Source organism: Castor canadensis, chromosome 2 (assembly GCF_047511655.1).
Source record: "Castor canadensis chromosome 2, mCasCan1.hap1v2, whole genome shotgun sequence".
Classification (NCBI taxonomy): Eukaryota; Metazoa; Chordata; class Mammalia; order Rodentia; family Castoridae; genus Castor; species Castor canadensis.
This window is the reverse complement of record NC_133387.1, coordinates 156,956,074-156,982,916: the sequence shown is the minus strand read 5'-3', so window position 1 is coordinate 156,982,916 and position 26,843 is coordinate 156,956,074. Positions and strand designations below refer to the sequence as shown.

Here is a 26,843-nt window from a genome sequence, read left to right as displayed (position 1 = left end):
TACTTTCAGCAAAATATATTTATTCTGTTCTTTCTTTCTTTCTTTCTTCTTCTATAGTACTGGGAATTGAATCCAGGGCCTCACACGTTAGGCAAGCTCTCTATCACTTGAGTCAGCTCTACAAGATATATTCAAAGGACGTATTTGCTTAAATATACTATCAAAAAGCTTTGTGAAGAAAGTTTCAAACTAAGGCTCTCTCCAAAGTCCTGCGTAAACATTCTTTCCAAAGTTAAGGGTATAATAGGGTTAAAGAAGCTTATCACTGAGATCTGGTGAGGGTGTATGTGTGGGGTGGGTCACTTATAACATCCAGTAAGGGAGACAATTACCTCCCCACCTCCCAACACGTAAAGAGACAAGAATTCACTCAATCTGGCTGCAGTTTTAGGAACATCTGTGAAGCATTTTCCCAATATCTCAGTAATTTCTATACTTCTGATATACAAAAGACAGACTATTATTTGTTCCCTTGTCAAAAAAAGAAAAAAAAAAAAGAAAAGTTAGCCATGAAAGCCAAAAAAGAGATTTTAACACAAAATACGGTAATAAAAACAGTCGATCTTTCCATTTTACGTGGGCGTTTGCAGAGAAGACATACATAAATCTCAAATCAACCATAGAACCCCTCCCCACAAAGTCTTTTGCTGTTTTTAGCTTTGACATTGTAAGGGCTCTGGTGGGTCACTTGTGTAGTGTTGCCATGCAACAGAAGAGGTCACCTCAGGTGGAGCTGACCTGCAGCTCTAAAAAGCTAATGAGAACCTCACCACGCAGGTCTGTGAGTACACTGCTAGGACAAGTGGTGGGTGGGGGAGATGTTAAGCCTTCCTCCTTGTCAAGGGACAACTTTCTCATCTTCTCTCATCTTTTATTTGCCTACCTGTCACTCAAAATGAAACCAGCCTATAACTTAGAAAAAAAAGGACAAGAACTGGCCCACTGGTCACTGTCCATAGCTGCAGCCGCCACTGTCATCACTGCTCTCCACCTACCACCCCACCCCTTCACAGAAGACAAGACAAGAGAGAAGAGGACGTGGCATGCTCTTTTCTGCTCCTTTCAGGGTCTCCCATGATGAATCCTACCCCCTTCTCCAAGTTCAAAATAAGTTCAGGAGCTCAGGTGTTTGCTCAATGGTGCTTAGTGTTCACCACAATTAATTAACTAATCAATTAATTAAATTAAAAAAATCTCAGTACTTTGGTGGAAAAAAGTTGAAAATGTCTCCACAGAAGATCAGGAACCTGAAAGCGGAAGGCATTTTGACAGCAGTGAAGGTTGCCTCAAGCTTATCCCAGGTTACTTTTACATAATTCAAACTCAGTAACAAACTAGTCAGATGTGCTGGTACATGCCTGTAATCCCAGCTAATGTGGAGGCTGAGGCAGGAGGATTATGAGTTTGAGGCCAGCCTGGGCAACATGGCAATACCCTGTTTCAATAATTTTTTAAATGTAGCTTAATAGTAGAGTGCTCACTTAGCATGTGTGAGACCCTGGCTTCAATCCCTAATACTGAAAGAAAGAAAGAAAGCACAACTGTTTTGAGATGATAGAGGGAGACACAACAGGGAGAAAAACTGAATTCCAGAATGCAAGTGATGATTCAGAGAGTGGCTCAAGTGGTAGAGCACCTGCCTAGCAAGCATGAGGTCCTGAGTTCAAACCCCAGTACCGAAAAAAAAAAATTTTTTTTGGAAACTTTACCTCTGCTGTCAACTCTGGAAAAAAGTTTACCACATTAAGTTGGCATTGTACAGAAATTAATAGCTATACTGGTCTGGAAACATTCAACTTAATTTTTTGCCATTTCTCACAGACATTGGAAAAGCCTCATTACCTAGCTCAGGCCAATGTTGACAGGGTGCTTACAGCCTACGGAAGGCTGGAGCAAAGAAACTGTAGCCTAGTACCTGGGGAAAAGAAGATTTGCAGGGTCTCTTCTGTCAGAAGGAAATCAAAACCAACTTTTCAACAAAGATTTCATAGAATAACACCAAATGAAACATTTCTCAACTGAATCCACCCCAGATGTCCAGAATTCCAGTCTACATTACTTTACCTTTAAAAGTTAAAGGGGCAAGCATTCCTAATATGTCTCTGCAAGCAAGTGTCATTCTAATTTCAAAATCATCAGAAAAAAATTCTGAGCTAGATGGGGATGCAGTTTAGTGGTAGCACATTTGCCTAGCTTGCAGGAAGCCCTGGGTTCAATTCCCAGCACCACAAAAGATAAAAATATAAAAATATGGGTTGGGTGCCGGTGGCTCATGCCTGTAATTCTAGCTACTCAGGAGACAGAGATCAGGAGGATCTCGGTTCAAAGACAGCACAGGCAAATAGTTCACGAGACCAAAGTACTACAGGATACAAAGTACCACTAAGGAAAGAGAAAGCATCTTGAGGTGGAGGGGGAGTGTGAGCCAAGTAAAGGCTGTGACAGTGTCATAAAAAAAGTGACAAAGAAGGGACATCAAGAAAGACAGGTAGGTCTGGGGGTACAGTTTGTGGTGGAGTGCTTGCCTGGCATGCATGAAGCCCTGGGTTTGATTCCCAGCACCACAAAAACAACAAACAAAACAAGAGAGGTGGGATGCTAACAAGCAGAAATGAGATGTTTTTAACACAACCATTAAAAACCTAAAAATAGGGGCTCGGGGTATATGTAGCTCGGGTGTAGAAAGCTTGTCTAGCACATGTGAGGCCCTGGGTTCAATCCCCAGCATAACAAAAATAAATAGATAACAAAATACCATATGATCCAGAAGTCCCAACATATCCACACTTCCATGTTCACCACAGCACTATTCACAATAGCTAAGATGAAATCAACCTAAATTTCCATCAAAGAATAAATGGGTAATGCAAATATGGTAATATGTACACCTTGGAAGTCTTTAAAAAGGAAGAAATTTTGGTCATTTGCAATAACATAGATGAACATGGAAAACACTGAACAAAATAGGCCAAAAAGACAAATGTTCTTACTCATACGGGAAAGCTAAAAAAATCTGAACTCATAAAAGAGCAGAAGGGTAGTTACCTGGGGCTAAGGGGAGGGGACTGAGGTAGATTAGGGAGATGTTGGTCAAAAAACACAAAATTTTAGTTAAATGGGAAGAGTAAGTTCAAAAGATCTATTTTCAACATGGTGACTACAGTTAATACATTCTTGAAAAATGCTGAGAGTGGATATAAAGTATTCTTACCACAGAAACAGTAACTATGTAAAGTAATACATGTTAATTAGCTACAGTTAATCATTCCACAATGTATATACTTCAAAATACCATGTTATCCAATGTACCCCACACCCAGCACAACAACATTTTAAAAAATCATGTTGTTCATGGTAAATACATATATTCTTACCTGTCAATGTAAAAAATATTAAAAATCAAAAGAAATGAGGTAAAATCATGGAAACACCCAATCTGGGCAAAAGAGGGATTTCCAGACTTCTTATTGTGTAAATTAGTAAAATTTCCAAGGGAAAAAAAAAGGTGGTTATGGAAAGAATGAAAGAAGTTGAAAGTGAGGAACTGTGTGCCCCATAAAATGTGGTTTGGGAAAAAAAAAATGGAGCTAGAAATACTCTTTCTCTCTTGGAGAAATTAAAATAGCAAGAATTCCACTGTGATTTTTTTAAATTTGCAGGCGATACTGAGTTAAATAATGATCACCTATTATCACCATCATTTTATAGGAAGCATTTTGATTCCAAACATGTAGAGGAACTTCATGCTGGGTTCCTGTAGCTCACACCTATAATCCTACCTACTTGGGAGGCTGAGATCTCGAGGACCACGGATCACAGTTCAAGGCCAGCTGGGGAAAATAGTTTTTGAGATAAAGGAAATGCAAATTAAAACCACACTAAGATTCCCCCTCACCCCTGTTAGAATAGCCACCATTAGCAACACCACCACCAACAGGTGTTGGTGAGGATGTGGGGAAAAAGGAACCCTCTTACACTGTTGGTGGGAATGTAAACTGGTACAACCACTCTGGAAAAAAATTTGGAAGCTACTTAAAAAGCTAAACATTGATCTACCATCTGATCCAGCAATACCACTCTTGGGGATATACCCAAAAGACTGTGACACAGGTTACTCCAGAGGCACCTGCACACCCATGTTTATTGCAGCACTATTCACAATAGCCAAGTTATGGAAACAGCCAAGATGCCCCACTACTGACGAATGGATCAAGAAAATGTGGTATCTATACACAATGGAATTTTATGCAGTCATGAAGAAGAACGAAATGTTATCATTTGCTGGTAAATGGATGGAATTGGAGAACATCATTCTGAGTGAGGTTAGTCTGGCCCAAAAGACCAAAAATCATATGTTCTTCCTCATATGCGGACATTAGATCAAGGGCAAACACAACAAGGGGATTGAACTTTGAGCACATGATAAAAGCGAGAGCACGCAAGGGAGGGGTGAGGATAGGTAAGACACCTAAAAAATTAGCTAGCATTTGTTGCCCTCCATGCAGAGAAACTAAAGCAGATACCTTAAAAGCAACTGAGGCCAACAGGAGAAGGGAACCAGGAACTAGAGAAAAGGTTAGATCAAGAAGAATTAACCTAGAAGGTAGCACATATGCACAGGAAATCAATGCGAGTCAACTCCCTGTATAGCTATCCTTATCTCAACTAGCAAAAACCCTTGTTCCTTCCTATTATTGCTTATTCTCTCTCTTCAACAAAATTAAAGATAAGGGCAAAATAGTTTCTGCTGGGTATTGAGGGGGTGGGGGGGGAGAGGGAGGGGGCGGAGTGGGTGGTAAGGGAGGGGGTGGGGGCAGGGGGGAGAAATGACCCAAGCACATATGAATAATAAAACAATAAAAATTTAAAAAAGCAAATAGTTTGCAAGATCCCATCTTCAAAATAACCAGAGCAAAATGTACTGGAAGTGCAGCTCAAGAGGCAGAGCACCTGCTTTGCAAGTATGAAGCCCTGAGTACAAACACCAGTCCCACCAAAATAAATAAATAAATACATGAAATGAAAAATAAAACTAGCGTTCCTTCTCATGTACAGGCCATAGTGGCCCTGGACTGGGCAGACTGAAGGTGGCTACAGCTCACCTAGTACAAGTAGTCAGGGTCCCTGTGTTAGAGGACTCCTGTTAGGAACAGGAGACACAGCTAAAGTCACTGGGTAGGTGAGGGTGGGGGGAGGTAATCTGAATGATAAGACTAAGGAATACATCTTCAATTCAACAAAGTTAAAAATACGACTTTTAAGGGAGGGTAAGGAATTAACCACGATCAGAAATACACTCCAAAATGAACTTGCTCAAAGGGGTTGAATGAAATGGGGAGGATTCAGCACCAGTGAGACTCAGACCACTAAGGAGGCTACTGTAGAGTCCAATGAGAGGTGTTGAGGGCCTAAATTAGATGACAGAAGAAAGAACGGCAAGGCTTCAGCAACCAGTTGTGTGTAGGAATTGAAGGAAAGGAAAGAGCCAAAGATGACATCCAGGTTTCAAGCTTAGATGGCTGACAAGAACACTTGGCAGTGTTAACAGACATGACAACCATGAAAGAGCACTGGATAAGAGGAGGCTGCCCAGGGAGGAACATGGGAGGGAAGAGAACATGACAGAAAGTTGGAAGTCACATGTGGAAGGCACAGAATGGGGCAAGTTTGCTTCCTCATCACTAGGGGATTTCTGAACAGTTACTACCTGCCAAGCACTAGTCTAGCTGCTAGAGACATGAAGAAGAAAGTGTGTGTCTACTACCTGCACTCATGGAGTGATAATCTGGCAGGAGGGGCAGACATTAATGCAAGAATCACACAGATGGGTATGACTACAAATTGTATTAAAGTGTCTAATTTCCAAAAGAGAAAAAAAGGAAACCACAGAGAACAGACACTTGGAAAACAGCTTTAATTAAAAGGCAAAATGAGCTTACCAATGGAAACAGAAGGCATAGTTAGGACACTAGGAAGTGAAGTGGAGTAGACAATTCCTAGAAGCTGAAGAGGTGCTTATAAACAGGGCCTCTGCTGAGAGCCCAAGGAGGACGAACTGAGAGAAGGCCACTGACTGCTGTTCATCAGGATTTTGAGGCATTAATGAAAGAGAAGGTAGAGAAGAGCAGGTGACAGTATCCTTTAGAAGTTATCAACAAAGGGCTGGAGGTGGGAAGAAAGTGACTTCAGGGAGTAGAAAGTTAATAGGACCATCTTATTAGAATGGGGACAGTTTCGACAGGGTTAAAGCAAAAAGAACCAAGAGAGATAGACAGAAGACAGCAGGTACAGAAGAGAAGGGGAACAATTGCCAGAGACAGGTCCCAGGAGGGTGGGAAGGACATCACACTAAGAACATTCACTAACTTAGCACAGGCTCCTCAGAGAGAAGGGTGAAGGAAACAGGGAAGGTGAAAATATCTAGAATTAAAGGATATTAAGGACAAACCTGATGTTGAGGTAGGGAGTCTTTTCAGGAAAATGCTGAGAAGGGAGTCATTTGCTGTGATATGAGTGAAACATGAACAGCTTAAGGAGACTGCCACTGACTTCAATCATATAATCATTCAACAAACATTTAGTATGGGCTTTCTATGTGCCAAGAACCAGGCATTTATGCCTAGGAATAAATGAAGTTAGCAGGCATTTAGTACTATCAATACTCTGGGTGGAAAAGACACAGGATGATTTTTATCAATGTCACATCTAGAAAAAGACCACAGGCAATTACACATCCTTTGAAGCTTCTGTATGTGCTAACAGATGAGATAGCACTACTGTAGGAGGCCAAGATTCATTCCTGAGGAAAAAATTACATATAGTGGTAGAGCAGCTATTACACAAACAGATGCTCTGTGCTTAAGCATCAGAAAAATGTCCTAGACTTTTTTTTTTTTTTTTTTTTGGTGGTGGTGGTGGTACTGGAGTTTGAATTCAGGCCCTTGTACTTACCAGGTAGGCACTTTTCCACTTGAGCTACGCCCCCAGTCCAGCATCAAAGAAATATATTCTGAAGAGGCAAGTCATGGTTCCTGTCCTGCAATAAGGTTCCAGGCAGGTGTGTCTTGAAAGCTTGTTCTTCCCTCCCTTTTGGCACTTTCCTTGCTTGGTACTGAGTGTTTATTGAGCTGAGCCCACCCTGACAGATCTTCATGCTTCACTAGAGTATCTGGACATTTTTATAAGATACCTTTCTGGGTTCATCATAATTTTAGGGAATGGACTGGGCCAAAAAGTTCCATGGCAAGTTTTTTCACTGCCTTTAAACTCTAAAGTGAATACTCTTAAAACCAGAACAGCCTTTAAAATTGTAAATCAAACACGTCACTTCCCTGCCAAAAAAACTATAGTCAGAATAAAACTGATCCTCCTATACTGCCCTTGAGCCCTTCATGCCACCTTTTGTGCTATCTTTTTTCTTCCTTTGGCAGTACTGGGGTTTGAACTCAAGGCCTCGTACTTGCTAGGCAGGCACTCTACCATCTGAGCCACTCTACCAGCCCTTTTTTGCGTTGATTATTTTTGTGATAGGGTCTCACTTTATGCCCAGGCCGACCTGGACCACAATCCTATTTGTATTTCCCCACATAGCTGGGATGACAAGTGCATACACCATCTAGCCATTGGTTGAGATAAGGTCTTGCAAACTTTTGTTCAGGCTGGCATCAAACTGTGATCCTCCCAGTTTCTGTGTCCCAAGTAGCTAGGATTCTAGGCTTGAACTACCACACCCAATTCTTTTTTTTAATGAAGCCCAGGCTGACCTTAAACTTACTATCCTTCTCCCTCAGCCACCAAGCCCAGGTATCTATCTTTAATATTTAAAAAATACTTTTAAGCTGAAGGTGCTCAGTTTCCTGGTCTAAAACAAGTAGTTTACAAAATCAAGCCCAATTTGGGCTTTATGACTGCCATATACATGGAATTATTATGTACTAAATGTCACAAGAGGGACAGTGATAAGGGAGAATCATATTTTATGCGTATACTGACACATTTATTTCCCTAATTTTTGTAAGAAGACAGTTTAATGATTAAAAAGAAATTAATATCATATATCGATACTGTAAAAGTATGATTAATGACTTCTCTGAAATTAAAGTACCATCATCTTGATTATTAGAAAAAGAAAAACCTATTAACTAACTTTCAAGTTGGGTCATTTATTAAAATCAGCTGGAGTCTTTCAAGGTATAATGTATTGTTCAAAGCCATGTATGCAACAAACTAAAATTCAGGCGCCTTCACTCAGAAACTCACTACACGTAAAATCTGGATCTCTAACACAGGGCATTGAGATGGAATATTTAAATGGGAAGACTTGTCCCTTCTAAACAGGCCATTCTCAGCTGTTTGTTTTTGTTTTGTCCAAAGTAGGACTTGAAGATGCCCTGAGAGTAAGCAGCAGTGGAATACCAAGCAGAACTCACTCCGTCACTAACATTCTGCACCTGAAGTCAAGGTGCTTTTGGATGCTTCCTTACACCAGGCCAATGGAGGTCAGGGCAATTACCTTCACTCTGAGGATGAGCAAGAGAAGAATATTTCCAACTCTAGCTGTGCAAAATCCATGTGGTCCTAAACTTTCTTAAGAACTACTTTTCTAGAACACTGAAGTGCACCCTGTTAAAGTAACCAAAATGTTCCTGTTAAGTAGTGAAGATGTCTGGTAGAGATGAAAGATGAACCAGTGTGGGTTGTAATACACATGTGCATGGAAGCAACGCTAGGAATCTCTGTATAGCTATCTTTATCTCAAACTAGCAAAAATGCTATGCCTTTCTTATTATCTCTTACGTTTTCTCTTCAACAAAATTGTAGAACAAGAGGGCAGAACAGGTTCTGCCCGGAAGTGAGGGGTGGATGGTGGGAGGGAGTGAGAAGGGGGTGGAGGGGGGGGTAAAGGTGGCTCAAACAATGTATACACATATGAATAAATGTAAAAACAATAAAATAAAGAAATAAAGCTAAAAACCCCCCAAAAAACAAAATGTTCCTGTTCGTATTTTTTATGGAACTCATTCTAATAGGTACTTTTTTTTTAAGTGGGACTGGGGTTTGAACTGAGCTTTGAGCTTGCAAAGTAGGCACTCTACCACATAAGTCACACCTCCAGTCCATTTTGCTCTGGTTATTTTGGAGATGGGGTCTCAAGAACTAATTGCCCATGCTGACCTCGAACCACCATCCTCCCAATCTCAGCCTCCCAAGTAGCTAGGGAGCCACCGATGCCTGGTTGGTAGGTGCTTCTGAAGTTCTCTGGATAAAACAAAAGCCCTCAGCATTTACTGAGCCTATGCATGCTAGGCCTGTGCTAAATATTCTATGACTTACTTCATTAAGCTGCCTCACGATAATCCTCTGCTAAGAAGTGGACACCCAGTGGGAGTGTCACAGCTCATCCTTCCCATACTGCTCTCTGAAGGGTTGGGCTGGGCGCCTGTGGCTCACATCTGTAATCCTAGCTTCACAGAAGGCAGAGATCAGGAAGACTGAAGTTTGAAGCCAGCCCAGGCACATAGTTTGTGAGATCCTATCTCGAAAATATCCTTCACAAAAAAAGACTGATGGAGTGGCTCAAGGTGTAGACCCTGATTTCAAACCCCAGTACCACAAAAAAACCCCACAAATCTGGGTTGGTTCTACCATTTTCTAACTATAGGACCTTGAGAAGTTATTCAACTATTACGTGCCTCAATTATCTAATTTAGAAAATGGGGATAATAACAGAACACAATGAAGACATTATGATGATTAAATAGATCAATGTATGAAAAAATATTAATGCCTAGAATAGTACTAAGTATACAGTAAGCACTCCATAAATGTTAGCTCTTATTAAAATCAAATGCTATAACACTGAAGTGCCCAAGGATTACCATGGTTCTTACATGATTTACCTCAGTAAATGGGGACTGACTTAATACACATTCACACATACACAGTTTTTGTGTGTATGTGTGTTTCCCATGTATGAAAGATATTCTATACATGATAATGCATTTAATTCTGAAAATAAAACAAAACAAAAATTCTCCCAGGAAGTTACTATCCTCCTTCTATCAATAAAGAAAATGATTAAATAATTTGCCCAAGGCTCTCAAACAGGAAGGAGTAGAATCAGGATTTGAACTTGGCAGTTTCTGTGAAAAAGCCCACATCCTTTTATATATGCTGTTGTTCTAGTTCTCATGCCTACTTTTTCCACTTGTCACTGGTTATAACTTAGGACCAGAATTTTGAAAGGGACTTTAGAGTGTATGTAGCACAAGATTCTCTTTTTGCACATGAAGTAACGAAAGCCCAGGAAGTTCCCTATTGACTTGCCTGAAGTCATATAATGAATGTCCTTTCCACAGTACCACACTGCCACTTTTTCCTCTCAGACGTTGGCAGCCTGCCTCTAGGAGGCCCTCAGCCCTGCTTCTGAGGTCGGAGAGGTGAGAGAAACCAATGACCATGGTATAAATCAAGAATGCAAAGGCTGAGTGAGACCCAGTGGCCCCCCTAGGAACAAGGCTTGTGAGTTTTAGCAAATGAATTTGTCATATCAAGTTTAGCTGCTCAGGCTTTTCTTCTTTCTGGCTCACAGTATCATTCTAAAGACAGGGTTAACAATCAAAACAGGTGTTAGTCTACTTTACAGTGCCTTAGTGACTGGGAGGGAACATTTGCCAAGCAGGCCTTTGGGAAAAAAAGCTAGAGTAGATAGAGTTTCACCCCCAAAAAGGACAGGCTAGCACAAAGATTAAATCTAACTTACCAAAGGAAGGAAGCTCACAATTAAGGTTGCTGTTCCTAGCAAATTACAGTCTAGCTAAGGCCAAGAGCATACAAGCATAACAAACCAAAGGCCCCATGTGGAAAGACAATGCAGAGATTTCTGATCTAATTAGTTTCCTTTTCACAAGAGTTGTATTCATAATTAAACTCTGTCCCCTCCCACCCCCACTGAGTTGTGCACATATTTGATTGCTTCCTAAGGGACTAGGTTAAAGGCCAGGAGACAACCCAAAACCACAAGTCCACTGACCTCCTGGGCCACCAGACAATGCGATGCATGTTAGCATTAGCTGTTGCTGGGGCCTCCAAGGACACTTGTTCATCTGCCCACTGTGCACACTTCTTATGGCCTTGTGGGTCAGTGTACATGGTTCTCCCAGACAACTGAAAAGGGTCTGGGCTCCTCAGCCTAAGTGCCAAACGCCAGCTCCCATTCTGAGAGGCACAGGCTGGCCCAGAACTGAAGTGCAAGTCTCAAGTTCTGGCCTTGAGAGTACTACCTACTTTCGGGATTGATCAGGTCCATTATCTTCTCAGAACTTCAGGCTCCTCATCTAGGATGTAGAAATAATAACCTCTTTTCATTTTGTATGGTTATTAAGGGGTTTACACGAAGGAATGTAAGTAGAAGTACTTTGTAAGCTATAACATCCAGGAGAAGGCAAGGGGCAAGTGATTCTACTAACCCACCATTGGTCTCCCTGCCTAAGATACTTCATGGTTCCCCACTGCTCTCAGGAAAAAGCCCATCCTTTTCTTTTCTCCTCCTCTCCTCCTCCTCCTCTCCTCCTCCTCCTCCTCTTCTTCTTCTCTTCTTCTTCCTCCTCCTCCTCCTCCTCCTCCTCCTCCTCCTCCTCCTTCTTTTCTCTCTCTCTCTCTCTCTCTCTCTCATTCTTCATACACAAATTGTACAAAGAGCTTCATTGCCATACTTCCACACATGCAGATTATGTACTTTGATCAAATCCACCCCTCTTTTAATCTTCCTTATCCCCCCAAAGCTCAGGCTCTTAAACAAGGTTTAAAAGCCCTTCACAATCTGGCCCCTACTTACCCTTGAACTTTACCTCTTGCCACTTCCTCCACCCTGGCTTCAACCAGACACGCTGTCAGTGTTCTTCCAGATGCCTGTGTTGGCTCTGCCAACAGGAGCCCCTTGCCCAGAAAGCCCTCCTTCCTCCGTCCCTGCCTCCCTCTCATTCTCCCATCTAAGATCTCCTTCAGGCTCTGATTTGCACTTCATGTAATTTCCTCCTACAAGCTCTCCCCAACCTCTCTTCTATGCTTTCATAACATCTTATATTTATCCTTTTGTAGTCTTTTTCATCATTGTGTTAAAATGACCTGGTTACTTGTTAACTCTTCTCTTAAAATTTTGGGGATAACTATTTGAGGCAGAAATCAGAGGATCAGGACTTAAGGCAGATGAGGGGTAAGAGAAAAGAGACTTGAAATCAGAAAGCCAATGCTCAATGTCAAGGTCCACGAGCCCATGGACAATGGTGGTGGTGCATCTGTCAATCTGTCAAGTGGAAATTTAATAACAGCAAAAGGCTTTCTATTATGTTAGACTGTTTTTCACCTACCTCCCATGCTTTTTGTAAAGAAAATGAGAATATATAAAAATACTTCATGTATCACTTCACAAAGAAATCTTTTTACAACTTCCAAGAAGTTTTCTGGTTACATTTAGCTTTCTTATCATACAAAACTATTACTGTTTTTTTTGCATTTGGTTTTGTTTTTTTGGCTTTTTTGAAACGGTACCATTATGTATCCTAGGTTGTCCTTGAACTCTCAATTCTTCAAAGTGCTGAGAGTATAGATGTGTATCATCACACCCAGCTAAACCAAGACATTTTAAGGGCAGGATTCAAAAACATTAAGCAGTCTCTTCAGTAACTATATAAATTTTAACAAATTAATAAGAACAACAAAGCTAGTCTTTCTTCTGTCTCATGTCACCCAGACACTAGTGATCCACAATAACCAACGGAAGAACAAAAGGACGAAGCCTTTTTCTTTACAGACACTCATCCATTGATTCACAGGATGTTGCCACTAGAAGAGATGCTGAAGACATGGAAGCCAGCAATCACCTTTCATGAGGAAACAGGCTAGGCTAATGTTGTTGGAAGAGCTTATAGCCATGACAGATTGGAAACATGCGCCAATGTTTTTCATGGTACTACATGATTTTTTTTAATAATAACTAAAAGATGATGTGCACAAAAGAAGTGGTAAACCATGTAATGAGATCTCAATTTAAGTGGAGTAGTGTTTACCAAAGTTGAAGACTTCAGTCTTGGCCCCTCAGTGTCAAGATGCAGACACACCTTTGATGGTAGTATATACCCATGTTTATAAGTATAATTGTGATGGAATTTTATATACACGAAAGAAATTACTTTATTCTTCCAATAAAATTTTCATGCTTCTGTAAAACTGGAAGTTTTCAAACAATGTAAGCAGACAAAATAGCAAATGTACTCTACTCTGTTTGTAGGCTCTACCCTGGTCTTTGTGTATCAGTGCTCATTACTGGCTGTGACTGAGACAATGACTGAGACAATCACCAATTTTTTTTTTTAACCATCTAGTTCTAAACAACGTGCTTATATTGTTTAGAGTAATAGCAGTCAAAGGTCACTATTAATTCTCAAGACTGCTCTAGGCAGTTTCTAACCCTCACCTCATGGTTTACTCCAGCTGCTATCAAAAGCAAGAGACTGAACAAGTAGCCAAAAAAACCTGCAGGACAGAAAGACAGAATATGGTTTTCATTTTCCTCCTTTCCCCAACCCAATTCATTCTTCCCAAGTCCTGGTAGAAGTGAGGTGCTATGGACAATGAAATTAAAAAGTACACTAAGAAATTTAAAAAACAGAAACATTAACTCTCAAAGAATTGTTTTCTAAGCTGTATCAAGATTTTATTAAGAGGCATTTAGAAAAGATGAAAGTAAAAATTTCCTTGTTGAAAACCATAAATAGCTACCCGATCTAAATTCATAAACAATGAACAGCTACCCTGTGCAAATTCATAAGCAATATACAGGTTCTAGTACAGTTAGTCACTGACATCTCCCAATCCAAGCTTTTTTACTTTACTTTATGTACTTGTGTGTATGGGGAAATCTGAGTATTCTCTAATACCTAATCCAGATAAACAAATATTGCACCAGGTCATAAGAATAAACTTGCAATTCAACTCTTAAGTAGTTTACCTTATAATTCACATCAAAATTTGACCATACATCTTCAGGGACTGCCCTTCTACTTTATACATCATGAAAATTTTTATGATTTATTGAAATAATTACTGCCAGGTTCTTTGCAAAACATGCAAAATTATAATCTGACGTGAGAAGTCCTGTCAGTCTCACCCTTGTTGCAGAAGCTATACAACCCTAATCGCCCCATTGGTTTTTAGCATGTACATTTAGCTTTTGCAATGTACTTGGAAATCCTGCAATGCTGTCACGAGATGACAAATAGCACTGTGGTCTAACCAAGTCATAGCAAGCCTCATCTAAGTCTGATGAACATGTGCCTCACAGAGCTTTAGCTTTTACTCTGGGAGCCAAAAATAAACTTCTGGGTTTAGGAGGATCAGAGCTCCCTGGAAAATGTCCAAAGGTTCAGCAACAGATAAATGCCAAAGTGCCTATAAACATGCTTACTACTATAGGTAAGACAGCAAGAAAACACATCATCACACCTAGCAGAGCCACTGTGGAAAACTTTCTCAACTGTTTCCATCACTTTATGTGGCTTCCTAAAGAAAGTCCTGAGTAACTAAATAACAACAAAAAAGCTGACTAATTTCTTCCTCTAAAGACACTCAATTCCTTCCGGGTTCTTATTAATTCAACTCAAAATAAGAAAAATCCCCAAACATGAAACTGAACACAGGAAAAGGACACATTTCTAGACACAGCATATCCAGCAATTATCCTGTGATAATATTGTTAATACTGAAATTTAGCCATAACATGTTGGACAGCAAACCAACATGCCATTTAGAAATGCCATTTAGAAATGTCGTATGTGTGGGACCTTGCCACCTGGTTGCCCCATGGCAGGTGTTAGGAATCCATCACAGACCTCAGTCTTGCTGGGCTTGGACAGGACCTCAGAACTCTGCAGAACTCAGCACTCCAAGCTACCACGACCAACCCACCAGTACTGGCATTCTTCATCCAGCTTTGCAATTTTCTTCAACATACTACACTTAAGTCTTTTCAATCCTGGTTCTGGGTAATCCTCAGCATGCCAAAATATTGAATCAAGTTTTTAAAGAAAGCCACTAAATGATAATCTCAAGACTAAAGCAAAACCATAAACTGGTAATTTTTGGTTATATTTTTTTCCTATGCAATAAGGGCAAAAAAACTGTACACATCAGTTTTACTCTAGATATGGGTTATTCCAGTGAAATATATGTGGTTCTATAAAATAAATGTTTATACACATTGCCTTAAAAATAGAATTTAGCTGTATTCAGCCCAAACACCCAGTCCAGTTTCTAATCTACTCACTACCCCAATCACTCAAACAAGTGCTAGGCAGAACACAGACACAAACACAGCTCCTTCTGCTAATTAAAAATGGGCATGAAACTGTTAACAGGCATCTGTTGCATTGTTTGAAGCTAATGGCCAGAGACAAAGCTGAAATGGCTCTTCTAATGCAAACCCAGTGATTTCACTCATTTTCTGTTTGGTATTTATGTTAGTGGGGGGTTGGAAGCAGGGTGTTAAAACAGCTTATTATGCAGACTGAAAGAGAAGTGAAATATCTTTCATATTCTACAACAACCCTTTAAAACATTATAGAAAGATAAACAGCATTTTACACTGGGAGGGTTACCATTTCTATGTTAACAATCCAATTAAACACTTTTAATCTTAACTCAGATATAATCTAATCGTGTCTAACACTGTGAAAGAGTAACAAATTCATGTAATGCTGTACAGCTCACACAAATCTTTCACAATCCATCCATCCATCCATTCAACCATTCATCCATTTGTACAGTCATTTAGTACAGGCTTAGAGAGTCAAAAGGTGAGTAAATTTTTATTCTTGGCTTTGGGTACTCATGGCGACCCTAAAAGTTAGGTACAGATTACTGTGCTCTAGCTTAGATGAAGGAACTAAGGGCCGATAAGGACAACTAGAGCAGTTCCTCACTCAAGGCCACAAAGCTAGGAACAGCAGATGCCAAGACATGAACCCAGATCTGACTCAAGACCCACTGCTCTTCTTAATTCAAAGTGCTATATCTCTAACATCGAACAAAAACCTAGGCCCACTTCATCTGCTTGGGAAATGAAAATTATTTAGGACTTTTTCATGCAAACATCAGCGCTGATGAAGGATCAGCTTTAAAGTATCAAATGTCCTTGATCATCATGGCTGTTTTGCAAGCTGGTGGCACTGAGGCCTCATTAAGCCATAGACAAGTTGTTTGCCACCACATCACACAGTTCTGTTGTTTTTTAACTGCCCATAAACTTAGGTTTTTATAAGAAATTTTTGGGCTATCTTGAAATATGAGATCTTCCAGCAGAGCAATGGAAAGCTGCTGCTGAAACACAGGAAATATATACTGTTTAGTTGGTCAGCGTCTATACCCCAGCCTATCTCCCCTTGGGGGCCCACTCCCTTTATTTGGGGCTCCTACCTGACCCATTTGAGTTTGTATCCCTGACCTAGATAAGAACAGTCATTAATCTTATTTCCCTTTTCATCTTCCTTGGCTACATACATTTCAGAAGCTTGGTAATCTCACACTCCACAGTACTACTATCTGAAATTCACTTCCCCATCCCTACTGGAACCCTCTTCTCATCCTGCTAAAAACCTCTTTCCTACAAATTTTCCTCAAGTAACAACTCTAATACCCACAGGAGAGCTGATCCCCAGAGCAGAGCTGTGTGCAGGTAGGCACAGTCACACCAGAGTCAGCCTCAGGTCATGACAACAGCAGCCTGGTCTTCCCATTCCGGGTCCATGATTCTTTTTCAGATTCAGTTATCCAGTTCAATTAAAAAATCAACTGCTGTATTTTTCCTGGTCTTCAAAGGCTAGACATACTTGCCTCTAAAACAATATCTAAACCTATTCTCTTCTAGCTTTTCTCAGTGGATGCAAACAATGTTGCTGTTGTTACCAAGTGAATCCCCTCCTTGACTTGCTAGCTGCAGAAGAGCTGGTAAGCTCTTTATAAAAGTACATATATTCTTTAGACCCACATCTGTACCCAAGACTCAGTTTTCCATACCCATCCTTCATTTGTAAAAGGCTTTTATCATTCATTACATTAGTTGAGAAGATGGAGTTTACCCTTTATCATCCAGTACTAAATTGTTTTTCTGAACTAGTGTTGTTATCAAGCTATCACTTAGATAGGAAACCACTGACAGCTTTGAAAGAACACAATGACATTAAAATAAGGCTTTATGCACAAAATGTTCGATTTGAACTTGCATGTTCATTGCGTATTTTTTGTTTGAGAAACTGAAACCAAGAAAAACAACTATGAAAATTAAAATTAACTTGCTCTGCGTATCTGGGTTATGTTCAGCCAAATGTTGATATCATCTTGGATAAAAATGTAAATATGACAGAGTTTTTCAGTCAATAAGTCTTGATAAAAGCTTGGAAATGTTACCAACTAAAAACAGTTTTTAATGTTAAGCAAGGATCAACAAACTTTTTCTACAAAGGACCAGTCAGTAAATATTTTCGAGTTTTGTGGGACACAAAATAACCTTTTAAAAATATAAAAGCCATTCTTAGCCTGTGGACTGTAAAGAAAAACAAAACAAAACAAAAAAAACAGGCTGCAAGCCACATTGGGCCCACAGGCTATAGTGCCCTAACCCTGATTTTAAAGAAAATGAACCCAAGAAAATATGAAGTGTTACAGAATGAAGTGTCCCAAACCGTTCTAATGAGACTTAGCTGCAATAATTACCAACATGCATCTATTAAAATGATTTCATTAGTTATTTTGCACGTGGAAGGAATTTTAATGGCAGGATGCACTTTGATCTCTTAACCTGAAATTACAGACATGGAAAGAAAGGGCAAAGGCCAGCTATGTGCTGAGTTAACCCAGTATGAACTCTTATAGGACTCTGAGCTACTGTATGAACAGCGACTATTTCCCTACACAGATGTGGCTCATCAAAGTGGAAACATCTGAACTTTCCTCAGACAAAGACCTATGTGCAAAATTGAATTCCTCCCTAGAAAAGATGGTGACTTGAATTTGTGGAGACGGTCACACTGATCAGAAATAGCAGCAGCTCATTGTGAAAAGTGAGACCAAAGGCTCTGCTACAACCAGCTGTGTAATTTGGAGGGTGTCAATTAAACCCTCATTTTCTCATTTAACAAATTGAAACAGAGGCATAAAGTAGACTTTTTAAGACTCTTTCTGATGTCAAACTTGACTATACGAAATAGTGAAACCACTCAGGAAATACCTAACAGGAAGAAGGGGGCAGGGCAGGGGACAGAGGCAAAGGGAAGAAGCTTAGACTGTCTTCTTGGAGGGCAAAAATGGGTTTTCTCTTTTTGTTCAGTACAGGGCTGAACAAAATGTTTCAAAATGTTGGTATACACTCAAATCAATATTAAAATGCATCCACATTCCATAGGAAATATAACACATAGCTAATTTCATTACCATTCCTACTCATCTTAATGTTAAATTTTATAGGCATTTAATTAAAAGTTAATTGTGATTATGTAAGGGAGGCTTGGGGAGCCAATCAAAATATTTTCCAGCTTTCAAACATTTGAACTGAAAGGCTAGTTGGTCCTAGGTGCCGGCCTATAGTTTCAAAAATGGATAAAAAACATTCCAACAAGTATTTTCTGACTGACACACTGGAAGATCCCCCAATAAGTCAGATAAAAGAAAATCTACTTTTCACCACCTGGAAGAGAAGAAAGGAAATGAGGGGACCTGGAATGCCAAGACCTTAGAGAAGTGAGAAGAAAGCATCTGTGAGACAACTGTATCTGGAATCAAATGACTAATTGTCTCCTTCCTTTCAGGATGACAGAGTGCCTATCCAAACAGTTTCTGAACATGGCATGCTCCCACTTAAAAAAAAACTTCTTAAAGTTTGAAAAGACTTAAAAATGCATCTCCATGGTAAGAAACAGGCCTGTATACCTATCTACCAACAGACATACACAAACCCTAGGCATTGAGCAATGGATCTTTCCTGTGACATATCGCTTATCAAGTTTTGTCAGCAATGCTATGGGAGACCTTGTCAAAGCCCCCTCACAGAAAAGCCCAGGCATTTATACATGTAGGTACTTCAAGAAACAAGTATGACTGGGGAGGTGATGGGCCACCAAATGTCACCTCAATTTCCAATCATCTGGGGATGGGGTGAAGGATACTGCTACTGGAGATGGAATCGTGTTTGTAGTCAGTGAAAAGTGACTAGAATAGTGCAAAATTCACCTTATTTTTCCGGCTTAATTTCAACTGCAAAGCACTAGCTTTCAGGTATATAAATTCTACTGCTGGTTGAAGGCGGTGTGCTATCTCGTCCAGTAGGAGCTCTGGGGCCACATAAGCGGCATGGGATTTCCCCTCCTCCAACTGAAGACACAGCTCACAGTCTCTTTTCACCACATCCATCACACAGAAAGTATTAAGACCAACTTACTGTCTACCTCACACCTTAAGAAGTGCAACTCTCCATTCAATCATAAAAGCTCATTTCAATTATTAAAAAAAAAAAAGCTACTCAAGAAAGATTCTAGGATTTGGGGGTACTGGGGATTGAGCCCAGGTCCTCATGCATGTTAAACATATACTATACCTCTGAGCTACACCCCTAGCTCAGAAAAGTAATTTTTTAAAAGCTACTATTTTAAAAAGGTTACAAATACCCTTACAGAAAATGTGGGGCAAAAATTAAGGGGAAAAAGAGCAAATTAACAAAACTTATTACAAGCAAGCAAAAGTCATCCAAGGAACTTGGCATTTCCTCACTTTCAAGGCAGAGGGATACGTTTGGGAGGGTCACACATAGGGCGAACAAAGACCACCACTCAACTTGCTGTAGAAACCATCTTTTACCATCTGTACTGCAGTTTGCATACAGTAATGAAAAAGAGTTACTTGGGGTTTTAAAATTAGTATCACTATCCAAAATTAACACCCATTAGTTGCTGTACCAGCTCCCAACATATCTTTTAGGAATACACTCCAGAGCTGACATTTAAAATCTACTTCCTCAGAAAAGAAAAAGTCTCATTCGAGACTGACTACCATGAATTTGCAACTCCAACTTTCCTAAGCCCAGATATCATAACACCCAGGAGGTTCTAGGTCATTCAGTGTGTATCAAAGAGGTCAGAAAAACAATGAGAACTTTTCCCAATCCTTGGGTTAAAAAAGTGCTCTATACCCAAATATTCATTTTATTAAAAGATAAATTATCCTTACAACAGAAATATGTAAACACACTTATCACCAAAGCACTGGCTCCTTATTACTTCCCAAACAAGAAATTCATGGTGAAATATACTGTAAAAGTTTTTTGGAAGTGTCTAAATAAGCTAATACTGGAATCCAGAAACATCACCCAGACAACCAAAAGCTAAGTTTCTTCAGGTAACTTAATTAACTGCAGCTATTCAATAAGAGAAATGATGCTAAGATCACTTCTACTGGCAACCTAAAACCAGTTTTGATGTGCTCTTTAGCTGATAGTAAGTTAAGATCTCTGTTTACCAGAACACAACATCTTTCACTACAAAAGTAGGAAGGACAGCTTCCAACCAAGATGAGAAAAAAACTGAATCAACTGGAAGTAATTGGGGGGGGGCGGTGTATAACACATGTTGTGATTCACTGAACAAGTAATTAGAACTAAAGCAAAATATACAGGGAAACAGGCAGGATTTAGGGTCAATTTCTTAGCTTGGAAGTTATTAAACATGCAAGCCCAAGAATTTAAAAAGTTGAGAAGTGTCACTTTTTAGGTGATGATAGTAAAGGGTGAACATTTTCCCAAACACATCATTTCCAAAAGTCACCAATTCCCTTAATAGTCATTAACACTCAGAACAATTTAACGCTCCACACACGTTATTTCATCATTTGTCATTTTTTGCTTTCTCTTGCACTGGATCCAAAAGAAGTACAGAGAAAAATAGTAACCAGTGCTCCTAGTTACTGGGAAAGTCCTGCACCCCAGCACTTTCCATTTCTCTCCATTTTCTATCTGAGTCTTTTCTGCTCAACCTCTCTTTACTATCTGTGCTGCTCTCCCTTTTCCTCTCCATCTCACACCCAGCACTCCTTTACTTTCTCCACCAAGTAGCCTCACGCCTCCCTCTGGTCCCCTGAGCCCTTCTCCCACCTGCAATTTTCCTCTGCCCTCTCTCATGGCCATCTCTGTCCAGACCCTCCATAGCCAGTGTCCCCTCATCCCTCACCTGCTGATCATTCATGCATTCCCTTTAATTCCCTTCCGATCGCCTAGTCTCACTTCTCCTGTCCCTTGTGTCCTCTGTTCCTTTACTTCATGTCCCTCTCATTCCTCAACCTTTCATTTCCCTCTTCACATTTCCTTCCTCTTTCCTGTCCTTTTAATCCGTTTTCACGTATATTCACTATCCCCTTCTCTCTGTCCATGAGATTTCCTGTGCACCCCCTCCCCCCCAGTCTGTCCCTCTGGGACCCCCTCCCTGTCAGCCCCTGAACCCACTCCTCTCTCCAGCCCCCTAGTCCTTGTAACTCGGGTCCCCCCATGCTTTGCCCCAGTCGCCCCTCCACCACCAGCATCCCGTCCCCGCCCGCCCCTCTCCCTCTCCCTCACGCCTTCGCCCTCTCCCACCGCCCTCGCCTCCCTCGGTCCGGGAGGTTTCGACTCCCCGGCTCCCAAGCCCTCGCTTGCCCTCTCCCAGGCCCCCCACTACCCACCCCCCCCCGTCCCGGGCCGCGGTCCCTCTCTCACCGATGGTGGAGATGAAGGTGGTATTGAAGGCGTCCTCAGAGAAGCGGAACAGGAGGCAGGTCTTGCCTACGCCCGAGTCGCCGATCAGCAACAGCTTGAACAGATAATCGTACGTCTTCGCCATCTTCTCGCTCCGGCCCTCTGACCGACGAGCGAGAGGAGGCGGCGGAGAGAGGCGCGGAGGGGGCCGCGGGCGAGGGGGCGTGCCCGCCGAGCCGCCCCGCGCCCCGCCCCGCCCCTCGGAGGAGGCCTGCGCGCCCCGCCCACGCTGCCAATCCGCTGGGGCTTCGTCATCAGCGCCCGCGTCCCCGGGGCTTCATGGGACTTGTAGTTCCGTCGTGGGGAGCCTCGGGCGTGCCTCGGACTGTCCTGGTGTCTTCAGCTGATGAAGGCTCTGCTCGGAGTAGTGTGACCCGGTGGACTAGGCGTTTCCACCCCACCCGGGAAGGGCGGCGTGGTTTCGAACTCCGCTCTCTGCGCGGCCGAACTTAAGTTCGTTGTGTCTTTGTTTACCGGCGCCTTTCAGATCCAGGACCTTGGAGCCTGAGTCCCGCCGTTACCGCATCTTTTCCGTTGGGACCCGAGCGGGGATGCTTTTTTAGTTAGAGCTGCTGTGGCGCAGCCTGCGGTTTATCTGCCGAGTGCTACTCGGCCTCGCCTCAGTTCCTGCTCCGCACCTCCCCAGCCTTTGCCCCAGCCCCTCCATCACAGCTGGAAAAGAATGACTACCATGCTGCCTCGAACCCCGCCTGCCCCCTTCCCGCCACACAGTCCACAGCCAAATACGAGTATTTTAGAGGAAAGGGGAAAAAAAAATCTGGGAAGGCTTGTGCCCTATAAAATGCAGGCATCACCGGGAACGGAAATTTTGGCTGTGGAAATTTAGAAAATAAGATTTGGGTTTTAGGCTTGTCTTGGCCACTTTGCACTGCAATAAGTCCACGGGCCCAGCAAGCCTTGGTTTTCTCTTCTGTACAATGGATATGAAACGAGCTACTTAATACAGTTGCAGTGAAAATTAAATACTGAACCCTAAATGACACTGTGTTTGCATTCACCGGGCTCGCAGTAGACTCTCAGAAGCAGCATTCTGTTATATTCAAGGTAATCCTTTTGTATTTAAAGCCTTAATCGAACTCTTTGTTTTGTGGATGTATTGCTCAGTCTCTTGTCTTTACTAGTACCAGAAGCTCAACCAGATCACACTCCTGTGAGAGAGGGGTTTACTGGTTCAGGTAATGTGAAAGGAGTAGGTGAGGGGACCAGGGATTCTGTCCTGTCACAGCTCTCTGTGTCTCCTCTCTTCTCCCTTTTCAATTTTAACTTCTAATATGTCAAATACCAACAGCTAAAACCCTCACAAATGAAAAACCAAATGAACAAAAGCTCTTTGGAATCCTCTTGGATTCCAAAATTAATTCCTTTTGGAATAATCTTTAAGTAGATAAAGGGGTCCTGAGACCAAAATATTTGAGAACCACCAGCACAGATATTTACATTAAATATAAGGAAACACCTTCTGGAAGATAGAGGTTATTAAGGGAACCAAGGGACTTAACCATTAGTGCAATAAGAAAAAAAATTGGACATTTAACAAGTCAGCAGCTTTAAGACACATCGTGGGTTCCTTGTGGTTTCATGCACAATGTCAAAGATGACATTTTTTGTACTACTGCTGTAGAAGACTTAGTTGGCGCTAGTATGGCTTTCCCCCTCTACCTGGATAGAAGATGAAATGTGCATCACTAACTCACACTTACTGATCATACAGTTCCCAGCAGCTGGTGCTGCTGCTAATGGAATAATTTCTAGAGCCCACTTGATGAGAACAAAGCTTTAATGAGGTCAAAGTCATACTAATGAGGAGGGATTCTGCCCTTTGCACAGGCTGAGTCTCTTGGACCAAGCAAATTCTTATGCAAACCTCCGAACTTGGCTTTCCTTGGAGCCTGAACAAGTGTGGAAAGCTCAGTTCTGTTCCTTCATACTCACTGCTGCGAAAGAAGGATAAAGTCTTCAAAGATCAGTGGAATCTCCCTTCCTTTTAAAGATGTGTATTTATTAAAATAACTTTTTCAGTTCCACCTTCTGCACTCAACTATTGTCATTCTCTTTCTGTATGAATAAGAACATGTTAGGTTAGGTAACAATGGCTCACATCAGTAGTCTAGCTACTTAGGAGACAGAAATCAGGAGGATCACCTTTCAAGGTCCACTGAGGCACAAAATTAGCAGGAACCACCCCCCAACTCAACAAACTAGGTGTGGTGATCTATAGCTATAATCCCAACTATGTGAGAGATGTAGGTTGTAGGATCTCAGTCTGCCCCAAAAAAGTTTATGACCCTATCTGAGAAAGGGCTGGGGGTGTGTGGCCCAAGTGGTAGAATGCCTGCTTAGCAAACCTGAGTTCAAACCCCAGTACTGCCAAAAAAGAAAAGAGGAAAAAAAAAAAAAAAAAAAAAAACCTGACTGATATGGTAAACAACTTAAGTTCAGAAGAGAAACTAGAGTTAGGAATTTTCAAAGTCCCTAAATTTTCTTAGGGGAATTTTGTTAATTGATGGGAATTAAAAAAAAAAAAAACAAAATAATTCTGTCTTATTTTCACTTCCTCAGCTTTTCTCTTCTACCAAGTGTGTATCATATTGGGACTTTTTAGTTGGTTGTTTGTGTACCACTGTTGACCCATCAGGCATTTTGATACATTGACACTATTTCAAGAAGAACCACATTTTTTTTTCTTTACCACACTATTAATCTTCAGATTTCGTGCAACAGTATGTTAGAGATCAGATTGTTGGTGGCAGTAACTGGTACCATTGATTGGAGGCATTTTGCTGTAAGTATATTTGTAGATTCCTAGTTGCCATGATTCTCCAAGTAGTATTAGTCAATTCTTCTAAAATCCACTTCTGAGGAAACCCATCACGCTGAAACTTGCCAGTTGCTCAAAATCCAACCTCAGTGGCTCAGAGCACAAGGCAGATTGGCACTTTGATGTGGAAAACCATTGTCAAAGCCTTTTGTATGGTGACTTCACACATCGCAACTTAAACTTGGCGTTTATACCCTGTTTGCGTTTTGTGAAGCCAACACTCTTTTCCCTTGATTTTAGGAAGCTCATCTTCCTCCCCAGGTGCCTGAGAGTCATGGTACCCATGCTTCCAGCCACAGAGGTAGGCATCAAAGCCAGGCTGGGTGGATCTGGATTCCAACTAGCCAGCTTTCTAATGAGGTAGGGTGATGGTGCTGAAAGGTTGTCTATCTGTCGGATGTGAAGACTGTGAGCTTCAGGCTGGTTTTGATCCAGCCAATTTTTTGTCCTCTCTTGTTCCTGCCCCTCTTTATGCTTACTTGGTCCTCAGGTTGGCTTTCCTCTGATAGCAAGCAAGACTGACATGTCACACAGTTCCAAGGGCATTATTTGCCTCTCACTGGAGTTACTCATTTTGGGTCTATTCCCCATTCCCCCAAGAATCTACAAACACATTTTTGAGGTTTTGCATAGTCTCTATGCAAATTTTCAGAATTTAAGAATTTTTTAAACTAGTTTAAATTGCTCCATGCCACTTGAGTGCAAGAAATCTCACCTTTCTTAATGGTTCGTCAAGGGCTGGCAAAGCTGGAGTCCGTCAACACTGGGACTTTTCCTTCCCTCATTGTATTGCACGAGAACCCAGCACTTAACCTGAGCCTGAGAAGTTAAGGGCAAAGCAGTCCTGACCCTTAGTTTGTGCCAGTCATATTGGTGCTTCTGCCCAACTACTCTTGAGTGATGGCCCTCTGCCATCTGTTGAGCACAGCTGTCTTGTGGGGGGGGCTACAAAGATTTCCTTCTTGGTGACTGTCCTTTCTAACTGATGACTCAGCTGCTGAATAAGTTCTCTATCATAGAACAGTGTGTATTCTTCTTTGTCTACTCCCTTACAACTTGAGCTCTTTCGCCTATAATCCCAGTTACTTGGGAGGCAGAGATCAAGAGATCACGGTTTGAGGCCAACCCTGGGGCAAAAAATTAGGAAGACCTCCCCCCCCAAAAAAAAACCCAACTAGACTTAATGGTGCACTTCTGTAACCCCAACTACACCAGAGGCATAGGTAGGAACATCACAGACCAAGGCCAGTCCCAAGCAATAAATAAATAAGTTAATTAATTAATTAAAATAAGGGCTGGGGGCATGGCTCAAGTGGTAGAGACCCTGCCTAAAAAGTGTGAGATCATGAGTTCAAACCCCAGTACCTTGAAAACAAAAACAAAAAAGCAAAACAGACAAAAGAAAAAAAAAAAGAAAACGAGTTCTTTGAGGAAAGAAACCTTGCTAAATTCTCACCGCATACCTAGCAATATGCTTTATACATAGTAGGCACTCAATTAAGTTGTATGAATGAGTGAATATCAGATGCCATGTCAACAGTCTAGCAAATTTAGAAACATTTGAAACAATTTAGTTTATTATTTGCTATAAGACTGAGGTACTTTGGGCCTCACCAGCACCTTTCTATTTATACTCCAAATTGTATCTACATGTTATTCATTCTGTAAGCACACTATTCATTGTTGTATTTAAGAAATCAGTGTGAGCATATATTATTTTTCTAGTTTGTCAAGATCACATTGAACAATAAGTCCTTAAAAATGCCAATTTATTTTATCCCCCGTGTCATCTAAACACAGGCTATTTTTATAGTGATATTCTAGTGGCATAATTCTATAACTATCCTCATCAAAGAGGGACAAACCTTACTTCTACCCACTGATATTTCCTGAGCCATTACTGAGTGAATAATGTCCACTCAAACAAATATTCATTAAACTCACATTATGAAACCAGCTCAGCAAATTATCTGAAGGTATAAAGACATCTGTCATGTGATCACTGGCCTCAATTTGCTCCCAGCTAATTGAGGGGAGAACACATAGTGAAAAGTTCATTGATAAATGTGAGGAGATAGTCTGCTGATACACACTGCATTTAGTGTGGTGGGTCAAGTGCCCATTCTGACTGGTCGGCTTTTAATTCAAGTACTGAGGCACCTGTTCTAAATGGTTGAG

General features: G+C 41.2%; 1 protein-coding gene across 2 annotated transcripts in view; it reads right to left on the bottom strand.

The window, feature by feature from the left end:
• Positions 1 to 22,010, bottom strand: part of Rab8b (RAB8B, member RAS oncogene family) — a 67,391-nt gene extending 45,381 nt beyond the window's left edge. The window contains exon 1 of one of the 2 annotated variants that reach the window (XR_012445503.1): positions 21,788 to 22,010. Coding sequence is in view for 1 of the 2 variants with exons in the window: in XM_020183018.2 (XP_020038607.1) it covers positions 21,788 to 21,911 (124 nt within the window). In the remaining variant the exon portion in view is untranslated. The remainder of the gene's footprint in view (positions 1 to 21,787) is intronic. The other variant, XM_020183018.2, reaches the window with a different exon arrangement.
• Between the last annotated feature and the right edge of the window lie 4,833 nt (positions 22,011 to 26,843).